Source organism: Lepidochelys kempii, chromosome 5 (assembly GCF_965140265.1).
Source record: "Lepidochelys kempii isolate rLepKem1 chromosome 5, rLepKem1.hap2, whole genome shotgun sequence".
NCBI classification, from domain to species: domain Eukaryota; kingdom Metazoa; phylum Chordata; order Testudines; family Cheloniidae; genus Lepidochelys; species Lepidochelys kempii.
Genome location: NC_133260.1, coordinates 99,593,083 through 99,605,413, shown reverse-complemented (window position 1 = coordinate 99,605,413; position 12,331 = coordinate 99,593,083). Strand labels below are relative to the sequence as shown.

General features: G+C 40.1%; 1 protein-coding gene across 5 annotated transcripts in view; it reads right to left on the bottom strand.

Annotated features, from left to right (window-relative positions):
* Positions 1 to 12,331, bottom strand: part of TRPM3 (transient receptor potential cation channel subfamily M member 3) — a 636,037-nt gene that overhangs the window by 75,518 nt on the left and 548,188 nt on the right. For all 5 annotated transcript variants that reach the window (XM_073345156.1, XM_073345160.1, XM_073345157.1 and 2 more), the window contains exons 10-12: positions 10,015 to 10,115; positions 8,489 to 8,623; positions 6,130 to 6,180 (exon numbers count right to left, since the gene is read on the bottom strand). In XM_073345156.1, coding sequence (XP_073201257.1) covers positions 6,130 to 6,180; positions 8,489 to 8,623; positions 10,015 to 10,115 — 287 coding nt within the window. The remainder of the gene's footprint in view (positions 1 to 6,129; positions 6,181 to 8,488; positions 8,624 to 10,014; positions 10,116 to 12,331) is intronic.

Below are 12,331 nucleotides of genomic sequence, written 5' to 3'. Positions count from 1 at the left end.
CTTGTGAGATTCTGAACTCTATGTATCTTTGCCAAACTACCAACTCTATTTTAAAAATGAGGACTAGTTGCCTTCTCCATGGTCTCTCTGCCTCCATGTTGGACTGAAATTCCAAGGTGTAGTGATACAGGACGGACAATAGAGGGTCATTAACTTAAGATGAGCCTCCATTCAAATATAAACATCGTAGATAATAGGCAGGCTCCCACACAGAAGAGGAGGAGAGGCTCAGGGGAGAGGCTGCCTGGCAACGAGGTCACCTGGTAGGAGTCTGGGGTCACCTAAGGAGGCTGATCCAGGAGTCACCTGACAGAAGGACTGGAAGGTTGTAAAACGGTTCACAGGGGGGAAAAACCCTCAGAAAGACAGTTGCAGGAAGTTTGGGCAGGAGAGGGGAAGTAAATGGATCATCCAAGATCTGAGGAGGCAAGTGTCGGAGAGAAGGCTCCATGTTTCATAATCTAAGCCATGCACTGTGATTATGAAAGATCCTGGATGGCTCCAGACAGCCCTGACCTCAGGCCAAAGAATGCTCTGAGGTGATGAGAAAACTGAGGTAGGGAAATGCATGTAGGGTTTATTATTTTTGTATAGATCTGTGTATTTCTCATGCTGTTAAAGAAAGATCAATAATGTGTTAGAATTTGGTGCAATGTCTGTCTGTGTTCTGTGCTACACCTACCATTTGCTCTGAAAGTTAAATTGTGACCAGAATGTCCAGCATGGCTGGAGGTCTGGGAAACGGTGTGTTTACACCAGAAGGAAGTCTTAAGGGGTCAGCACTGATAACAGAAACTACACAGTGGCTCTGCACTGCTCCTTACGAAAGGCATGATCTATCCATGTGATCATAACCGGTAACATGTTTGTGTTCTGAGTATTCTAATGAAAATGAACATTGTCTCATTAAAAGAAGAAAAATTAAAATTATTGGCTTTTTAAAAATGGTTCTCTCGGTCCAGAATGTTTGAGCCAATGTGAGTTTTACCTGAGTAAGGACTGCAGGCTCTAGCCTTCTCTTTGTGATCACATGTGAGCAGGAACCAATGACAAAGTGCCATATAGGAGACTTATGTAGAGCCGCTTTATGACCGTTCTAAAGGGAAAGGTTCAAATTCATTCCCTTGCAGAAATGGGAGCAACTATTATTGAAGTTAATGAGAATTGCATCTCTTTACCCATCTCCCATTGACTTCAATGGGAGCAGTTTTGGACACCTCAATAAATGAATGTTCTGCCATAGAAACATGTTAAGTGGTAAATATTAGTTATCTCGATGCAATTTAAATAAACACAATATATAATATCCAATAGCATATATTTATATAATATATAAATATTTATATTACAATGTTGAACTAAATACTTTATCATATAATACAGATTTTCAAAGCAACCTACAGGATTTAGACATCTTCCAATACATTTACCTGTACTTTAATGGAAGATGTGCCTAAATCCCCTTAGACAGTTTTGAAAATTTCAGTCAATTTAATTATCAATGGACACTTTGCTGAAGAAACCTTGTAAAACAATAGCAAAAGCACACATTCTATAATACATACACAGGGCTCAATCCTGTAAAGCATGGGAATAATTTTATGTAGCGAATAGTCTCATTGAAGTCAATGGGAAAGAAAAGTTACCCATGTGCCAGAGTGTTTGTAGGATCAGGCCCACATAGCAAATATGTCCATTCTGTAGTAGATATGAAACAGCTCCCTGTTTTTAACTGTAATGGGCAATATTAGGTTTCATTAAGCTATTGTAAATATTCTAGGATGTATTATAATTATTTACATTGTCAACTACACATTATGCTTAAGTCAGTGCTCGTGACTATTGTAGCAGAAGCTGCAGCAAATAAACTGATTAATAATAAGGCTCAGTTCATACCCCAAGTCTGGCTGTAGTGGCAGCAGAATGATGCAAGCTGCCCACAACCCTTGATCCTCAGACAGCATGGAACCTACCTACACAGCACAGGTATGAGAGAGGACAGTTTGAGCCAATGGTACGAATAGTCTGCAATGATCCTGAAGTAAGTTTTATGACACGAATGCACTATTCTTCCCCTCTCAAATTCTAACGTATCAGTGGCATTCCTTTCACTATTTCAGAACTGTTTTTATTTGTAACAAATAATGACCAGTTCTCATTTTCTATACTAAGAGTTCAATAGTATTTCACAAATACTGACTGGTGAAAAAACTATGCTTCACAGTTCCCTGTAACACAGGAATCCAGAAACTGTCTCTAGAACTAAGAGCAGTGAAATTTGAATGTATATATAACTAATGAGCAGGATGAACATCTATTAATTAAGAATAAACAAATGAAAAATACGGACCTGCTGATCTGCAGGACTTTGCACGAATAGGGTCCAAAGGTAGGGCAGAATCTTATTTATTTTTTTTAAAAAGTGACCAGTAGAGGGCAATCTCTGCCCACAAAAATAATGTCAAGACACATTCAACTCCATTTTTTCCGGCTGTTTATTTTAAGAGTATCATCTGAACAGTGTGATGAAAGTAACCACTGTGGGACAAATTCTGTTCGCCTTTACAGAGGTCTCTTTGACATCAGTGAGGCTGTGTATGTGAATAAGGCAAACAGAATTAGCTTTACTCGTAGTGGCTGAACTAAGGGGATCAAAAGTGGGAGTGGGACACAGTTCTCCATAACCCACAGTAATTAGAAAGGAGAGAGTATTCTCTTTGTTAATTGATACATTTAGAATTCAAACCCTGAGTGCGGCTGTAATTCGTTTAGCTTTTTTTCTTAGGGCTACACTGTAAACAGCTATATTGAGGTAACAATCTCCACAACAATATTTGGAAACTCTCAGGAGAATGTGAATCAGAATGCACAAAACAAATACAAGCTTCCATAAATAAGACTGTGGCAATGTAACTTCCCAGTGCATAATAGTTTGCTCTAAAGGGAATCCCAATAGTACTATGAGAACTCCTGTAAACCATGAATATCTCTTAAATCAAAGGAAAAACCTTAGAGATTTAGGGCGATACATTTTAATATACTATGGCAATTTCAGCATTGTTTTCATGTTTCCTTTTTCAAGCAGTTATTTTTATTCTGTAATTTGCCAAGATACAGAAGATGGTAAACAATTCACATTTTACAGTAGAACATTTACAAATTATTCTATCTATGAAATAAAATGCATATATTTTGTGCTAGTCCTGGAAGTACCAGGATGAGGTGACCGATTTTAAATCTCTTTGGTGTTTATATTTTTAGAGACTGCCATTACGATGGAAAGTTTAACTATCTGGCTTCAAAATTTATCTCAACTAAAAGACTAGCTTCAACACACCAATCTGCCTCTGTCATGCATAGTGAACCATTTCACTATCAAATAATGCTATGTTCCACTGAGAGGCTTTTTTCAAGAATGTGTTTGCACTGAAATTCGTGTCAAATCTCCTGACTGATCGATTGACTAGTAAGGGATTTGATTGCTCAGGTGCAGGACTGTGGTACAATGTCAGATATCAGTCAGCATGGCATAGGTATTTTTCATCATTGACAAAATGAAAAGAATAGGCCATAATGGGGCATATTTCTGATGAGCACTAGCGGATGGTTGCTGATGGACTGTTTGTATTCTAAGCCATTAGCTGTATTCCAGTTAGAGCATACATTTTCTCAACGTAAAGACAGGTGTTAAAGAAAGAAAGAAAGATTCTACACGAGGAAAAACAAAACAACATAAACCTCAACAGGATACATTTTAGGAAAAATTCCAATACCTTGCAAATTTTGTTAATCACCAGGGATACATATTGTTAAAATATATTAAAAATCTTTTAGTTTCTTACTGCTTTATGAAAAAGTCTTCCGTTTATATAAAGTGCTTACGAAACACTTAATTTTTCACTATAAGACTCCTTTAAAAACGCCTCTCGGACTGGAGGCCCTGGGAAACCATGGTAAACAATGTTCTAATTACCCTTATTATAACGCAACCTTTTGACACTTGAAATGCTTTCCTTCTGAAGAAGGATGTTAGAAAGAGGAGACCCAGGAACTTGAAATGGAATCTGTTTAATCTAAAAGACAGATGATAATCATGCCAAACATTTAAAGACACAAAAAGGATCACATGTCTACTAACAAAAATGTACCACTGGCTTGTGCCCCACAGAGAAAGTACAGAGAAGCAGGCAGCCTCGTTGCACTCAGGCTTTACCGGAGTACGGTGCTCCATCCAAGGGATTTATGCATGCGAACAATTCCAATTATGTTGCAGGCATTTCCTATTTTCTCATTGACACTTGTATATTAGTTAATGCTGTCTATTCTACAGATGATACTGTAGACCCCTTCTCAACAAAACTAAAATGACCCAAACCTCTTCAAATATTTCTAATCAATTTTCAAGCTTTTGCTTTCTTTTGTTTCTATGTTGGGAAACCCCAGTAATAGACTCTTGCCAACTTGTTTATTATGTACTGTCCATGCCTGTCTGTTATTTCAATCCTAATTCTGCCTTCCCACTCAGTGCCAGACATTGTTACACCTGTATGAAGCAGAAGAGATGACCTGTGAGGCTTTTTCCCAGGCTGCTGCTATTGCTATCACAGCTCCATTGGGTGACTGAAAAGAGGTTCCCTCCAGAAACGAAGCATCGTACCTCCATGAAAGGCAATAGCCCCTAAGGTCCACTTTTATTCAGCTCCTTCAGAAAGCAATGCAGGACACTGCAACTAGCCCTTCTTCTGCCTCATATACAAATGACCCTTTTACCATTACATTTATAGCCAAAGACCAAGGGGTGGGAGGAAAGAGGTGGAGAAGGGGCATCATGAATAATTTAAATAAAGGGGGGGAAGGGTTGGAAGGTCTCTGATTGCTTTCCATTACACCACTGTAATTCCTATGTAACACCACTGAAATGAATGGGGCTAAAATGGGGTAAGTAAGATCAGATTCTGGGGTGGGATGGTTTCACTGCTTTGATCCTTTAATACAATTGCATACAGACCCATTAGCTGCTTTTATCTGGGTGTGGTAGAACCAATGGGGCTGTGGCCTGCCCACCCAAAATATTTTTAATATAATTATTAAATAACATTATTTAATATAGTAGCATTGCATCAAACATCAGCCGTTAGTTACACTGTGATGTTTAGAAGTCCCTAAATGTCTGTTGTACCAGAACCCTATTAACCCCGTCTAGCTTTCACTGATGAAAGGAACACCACAAATTTGATTTGTGCTCTGACAAAAATTCTCCCTCCTTCTTCCCTCTATTATTTAACTAGTTAATCTGTACACAGAAAGTCCCCTTGAAAGCATATACCTTCTGGAGGCACAAGAAATGTAGACACCCCAGTGTACACTGAGAATGTCTGCAGTTCACACACCCTTTGAAAGAAAATTAAAGGTGATGGGGTCAGCACAGGGTCACAATGCCCTGCTTGAATCATCTGCATAGAAGATACTGGTTTTTCATTTATTTCTGGTGCATAACAATTTCCCCCCCAAAGATACTGCTAAAGAAAGTGGATTGGTTTCACCCCATTGGGACCTTTATATTTCAAGATGCCTGAAACTCACTTGAAATTCTGATAATGGGGGAGAGACAAGCTGTCTTCTTGCTTTATTGCACTATTCCTTTTTCTATGCTGTTTGTGATGGAGGACTTTACAGCTTTTATAGTATATCATAGAAGATGAAACTGGAAATGTTGCAGTGGACTAGGATTGAGCAGAAAAAATATATATAGATCTATTACAGTCTCAGGGATTGACTGACAACATGGACATTAGCTTCCAAAATAGTCGTGGGTCTGGAAAAATACAGATAACAGCATAAATCCACATGGCATGAAAAAGCCTATAATTCCACTAGCAAAAGCGCTGTATCCAAAGCATCTAAAACCACTGAGACAGCAAGCCCAGTAACTTGTTAATTGTGCATTGTGTGCAAGAGTTTCAGATTCAATACAAACAAACAATGCAGTCTGAAATGGCATGGTGGACAGATGGGGAGAGGGGAAGGAACAAGAGAATGCTCTGAAAGCTCATGCAAAACAGAGACTGTTTCTAATTACGAGAAGCAATCATGACATTACCTCCAACCTACCGTCTATTGGACTCTTACCTTTTTGACATCCCTCACTAGATGATACAAAGTGTTGGATGGTCCATGTCTCTGTAAATGACAGATAAAGAAGCAAATATTTTTTCCTTATACGGAAGCCACGTAGGAGATCAAATGTAAAATCTGGAATATGCTCCATTCATGTAGTTTTCCTGGTTAACCAGTCAACCAAACATACATATGCACTCCTCGAATAATCAGTAGCACTTCAGTCACACAAATTTATCCATTCTTTTCAAATAAACTACAACAGCATAGCTTTGTCCAACATCCTTCAGAAAATTCTCAGGCTCTCTCTTCTCAGTTAATAGACATGTCCCAGGTTAGACAGTCAAAGAACAAGCCAGTCAAAGAGCAGGTCTGTACCTTTGGCTTAAGGGCAGCAATAGATACTAGTTTTTCTATTACGTGTATGAGCTGAGTCAAATCTTTTAGGGTTTGATATTTGGAGACACTTTAACTTCTGGCCACAAGTAAATTTTGTAATATATGCCCCTGAGGCCCATAATGTGACAGCCTGTGATGGGGTACCTAATCCACACAGGCATACAAGGGGTTAATCATGCCCTGCCCCAGAAGGAGCAATGGAGGTGAGTCCTCTGAGCAGCCCAGAGAGGCTGCATGAAGCACAGCCAATCAGGGAGGAGTTGCAGGGAGCAACCAATCCAGGCCCAACTGGCTCAAATAAAAGAGACCAGCAAGACAGAGTAGGGTCAGTGGCTGCTGGGAGCCCATGGAATAAAGCCAGTGTCCCTGAAGGGCTGAGAGAACTCTAAGTACCTTGGACAGAACAGCTGCTAGGGACGGGGGAGTGAGAGGGAGCTCCTGGCTTGCTGCTAGGACTGAGCTGCAGAGTGCCCGGATGTGAGGGCAAAGAAGGTGTGTGGCCATGGGGAAGTGGCCCAGGGAAATAGAGTAGCATTGATGGAGGTTACAGGGGAGAAGCAGGAGGCTGTTATTTACAGAGTCCCTGGGTTTGGGTCTGGAGTAGTGGGTGGGACCGTGTCCCCCCCAACTTGCTACTGGAGAAGAGGCTGGACAGTTGGACGGAGATATGCCCCCCCGGAAGAGGGAAACACAGATGATGACCTAGCCATAGGGCTGAGTTGCAAAGAGGATGCTGTGGTTCTAGGAGCTGAGAGAGGAGCTGTAGGTGGGAGCAGAAACAGAGTGCCAGTGTGGAGACCACAGACCTGGGTGTCAGCCTCGAGCTAATCCCCAACACGACCAGGAACAGGTGCCAGTCTGGCGGTGATGGCTGAACCCTGTGACATACCCAATGAGGGCATGGATTTAAAATGTACAGGCAGAACAAAGCCTTGTATCCATGTATCATATCACAGCTCCTTTCAGTTGGGCTGAAACAGAAATTATCAGAACCAGGCACTGATGTGAATTGGGAGTTTTCCCCAACAGCACCCAAATATATTTTTGGCATGCTGTTATGATGAGGGTGACAGAGGTGAGCGTTGGTGTAGGAAGTGCTGTAAGCAACTAGAGCAGTGCAATACTCACACATTTGCTTTAAGGACTTTTGCTTTTTGGAGAATTACACATTTTATTTCCAAAATTTCTAAGTAAAAACTCTTAATTTTGGGATTGCAAAAATGGTGAAATTTTGCATGATGATATTACCAACTCCAAGCTTTCAAAAACCATGAGCCAGCCTCTACCCCATGAGATTTTTCTTAAAAATCAGAAGATTTACAAAACAATATACGTAGGGTTCTTTTTATAAGCTTTCTGGTGTTGGAATATTTAAGAGTACATATTTCAAAGCTTTTCTCTGCAACCATAAGGGCTGGAAACTTTGTTTTTCTAATAAAAGCTCTCATTCTCAGATAATAAAGCTGCAACTGCTGAACAGATTAAGAAAAACACCAAATATTGCTAACCTTGCTAAAAATTACAAGAGCTGGCAACACTGGAAAACTCAAACATTGGTTTTTTAAAACATTCTATCTTCTCCAGGAATCTGGCATGTGCTGGAGTCATGTGGCACTATCCTTCAGGTCCTACCTTGCCCATGACTCCCCTGCCAATGGCCTGTCTAAGCCCAAGGTCTATCATACTGAACTACAACTCCCAGCAACCACCTAGTGCCGTCTGCAACTTCAGTGACCTTTATTTAACCACACTTCATAATGTGTGTTTAGACAGAGTAAGCAGGAAGCAATAGTGAATTCTCATGATAAGAGTCAAACCCAAGAAAACAATGTTGGCTTGTGATGTAAGGAAATGACAACTCATTTGTGGAGAAGGCGTAGACTGTGCTGTGCACCACTGGGTCATTCTAGGATAGGCAGATGGTGAAACACAAGAACAAACAGATAGAAAATTTGCCTTAGCTTGGCCCTACCGTATTGTACAGTTCCTCTAGTCGGGAGAGGGTGAGAAACCGATGCATGCTTACTCCATTCTCAATGAGCAATTTCACAAAATCCACTCTGTCCAACACCAGGGCATCCAGCATTGCCTGCTCAAGGGATCCCACCTACAAAGGAAAGGATTCATTCAGCTTGTTCCTGGGTTTAAAGGACAGCCTTTAGATGCTACTGTCACTCTAGCATGGGGAGGGTTTGGTGTTTTGACAGAATTCCCTTAGCTTGCTAAGCTTAGAAGGGGATCATCACATTTTCAAAACTATTTTGGTTTCCCTGTTTCAAAGTATCAGTATGCTAAAAATGAAAAGATCAGTATGCTAAGATCAATACAGTCTGATAAATTTGGATCAAGACCTATAAGCTGAAAGGTTCAGTTCTCAGGTAGCCAGTGACCAAGTCACTACCCTCGTCAGCTTTTCATTATTAGTTTCACTCTCTTGACAAACATTTTGTTTCTTTTGATTTTGCACTTTGTACTCATTCAGTCCTACCTCCTACTAAGTGAATATTGTCGCACAAGCAGCCAAAAAGAGTTTGAAACCAGGGAAGCAGAAATATTTAAACAGCATTTCCAACAAGGGCCAAATGCAACAGATAGATCACATCCATTTTACACACAGTCCAGGCTTTCTTCTGTTCTGTGGAGGTACTTTGTACCTACAGCTTTTAGCTTGTGAACTGAATTTACACAATAGATTTTACACAGATTGCCACTGTGATTTTGTGATGGAGAGAGACATCAGTAGCTGTTTGGAATCACCTAATCCAGGTTTCCCTCTTAAATCTCTGCTGCATGTGTTTTGCATGCTCATTTCCAATAGAGAATGCAAGAGAAATATTCTGGTTAACTGAAAAACTGACTAACAAGGCTCCTTTGCAAATCCCAACTTTGTGAGTAGCAAGAACTGGAGAATACATTTAAAATAAAAATTCAACAAATGTATTTAAACATAGGCAATTTTCTTTGATACAATTGCTCTGGGGGGTCTCACATTGTGATAGTTTGTGTCTGATGACACCTGATAGGTATCTAACTTAAATTTACTACATCATGTACTACAACATGACAGATTATCATAAGTATTAGCATACAATGTCATGTGGATGTTTAGAAAAGTTTAAAAAAAAATCTCACTTTCCCCATAACTACATTTTAATGTTTTTTTTTTTTGGCATACAAAAGGTATGCAGCAGACACTCACTGGTAGTTTGTAGAACAAATTTTAATATAGCTTAGTTTTTGTTGTTTATCTCATGGAAGGTGTGGCCAGTGGATGCGATGATCTAGATGCATCACTAAATGGCATCATTTCCTTTAAGAAGAGCAGGGCACTTTTGTGATCTATCCTGCCTTCAGTAGCTCTGACCAGGGAAACTTGAGATGGACTTGAACATGTCTCAGTATGTTGTAAACCCCATATTAGTCTGTTTTTAAAAAAAAATGCATTCCCTTTCATATCAGATTTTAAGCGTTTTCTGCAGACGATGGTATATACTGTACCGGCCACTGTTGCCCATAAATAAAGATCTGACTGCGAGCGATGTCTACTCTGTTCCAGGCCAAAGCTAGGCTCAGTTGGTCTGGAGCAGACGCATTAGCTCCTATATATAAACAGACAGGGAGAAAAAAAAAAAGGCACATTTTAGACCCGGTCAATGGCCCAACACTAGAATATGAAGTCTCTTCACTTAGTCAGAACTCCCACCAATGTCAACGGCAATTGTTCCTGAGTAAGAGCTTCAGAACTGGGCCCTATATTATCAGATACAACCCTTCCCCTGTGCTCCTGCAATAAAATACTTATATAGCACTTTTCACCTTTGCAAAGATTAATAAATTATGCCTCAGCACCCTTGTGAAATACAAGTACAATATCCACTCAAATAGGGACCAGAAATAGAACCCAGTTGTCCTGACTGTCTCCTGCTCCAATTGCAAGATCATATACGCAGGGGCATGTGCCCAATCTACAAACATGTCAATCTTGTACCTGCCTTGACTGATTACGTATGAAGAAGCCTCCACTTTCTATGCATAATAGTGCTGGATACCTGAGGGTTCTGTATTATAAGAAGGATTTGTATTACCCACAAAGAAAACACTGGCATTATGCCTTCTTTTACCAGTATGGATGAACAGCAAGTCCCATAGCAGAGAAATTCATATGAGCAAGCATGACATATAGCTGATAATGAAGTGTAATATTACTTTCTTTAAGTAAGAGAGTATGCAGCTAAGGCTTATGAGAGGGTTGTTGTTTTTGGAAAGGCAGAGTTCTTCACTTCAGTTTTAACTGATTTTGTGGGACACTCCTGATCTGCCCCCCCCCTTTTTTTTTTTTAAAAACAATGTTCTGCTAAGGATTTCAGGGTTATTGAGCGGATTTGCAACCAAAAACAATATCTGAACTTCAGTAGTCACAATGAGAATTAGTATTAATGAACTGATCAGCAAAATAAATAAGAGCCCTTTGATTTTGCTGGTAGGCAGGGCCTCGATGAGGCAGCATTTTTCTATATGGGTTAATTACTGTATTGGTTCATTTTATTATCTGGCAAATGTGCTGAACACCAGGATGTGATACTTGAATGAAACAGATGGTCTCTCCAGGGTGTTCTTACTTTACATCAAAATCAGTCCGTCAGTTAGTAAACCAACTGGGCACAGGCATCTTGATTCCCTGTCTTTCATGAGAGCCATGAATGTGGAAGGAAACCTGACCCAGGCAGAGGAGTTGCTCTGAGAGCCATCATATGGTTCTTGTTGCTAGGAAACCCCTTCATTTGTCTGTCCACATCAGAGGGCTGCCTTCTTCAGTGTGTGATTGTTTAGATTATGCTGCTAATAGATCAAAGGAAAACAAAATCAAAGGTGTAGAACATTTATACAAAATAGCATATGGGCTATGGATGCAGTTTAGTCCATATTTTTCCATGATGCACTGATTACTTTTAATAGATAAAGAAAATTCAAACAATTTAAGATTAAATTCCAAACAGCACTAAGAACAAGAAACAAAAATGTCCACTGGAGTAAGAAACATCCTTTCCAACATGTATGAAATGGGCAAAACCAAGCAAATATTTTAGAAAAGCCACTGCAATTGTGGATACAGATTCACCTATAACTCCAATAGATGCCATCTGGTTTTGGTACTCTAGAAAACTAAGAACGGCCATACTGGGTCAGACTAAAGGTCCATCTCGCCCAATATCCTGTCTTCCACCAGTGGTCAATGCCAGGTGCCCAAGAGGGAATGAACAGAACAGGTAATCATCAAGTGATCCAGGCCCTGTCACCCATTCCCATCTTCTGGCAAACAGAGGCTAGGGACACCATCCCTACCCATCCTGGCTAATAGTCATTTATGGAACTATTCTCCATGAACTTATCTAGTTCTTTTTTGAACCCTGTTATAGTCTTGGCCTTCACAACATCCTCTGGCAAGGAGTTCCACAGACTGTGCGCTGTGTGAAAAATTTAAAAATTAACCAGTTTGCCTACTCCCAAGACTGATTCTATAGGTAGGATTCCCTCATTCTCATGTGTTGCTGCAGCATAAAGAAATCAATGTCAAAGAATAAATTGGAAATGCAAAAATAGGGCACAGTAAACACAGTATCCACACCTCTCATTCATCTGCTAGTCTGGACACTAAAGGTATCACTCGTTTTGATGCTATCTGTGGTGAGGTACTAGCATTTCTATTCCCTGCTGCTTCTGCTTTTATGCAGTGCCACTGACAGACCCCAAAGGAAGGCAAAACTTTGAATTCAGCCCACTCTAGAAAAGGGGGCCACTCCTTGGAGCTCAGAAT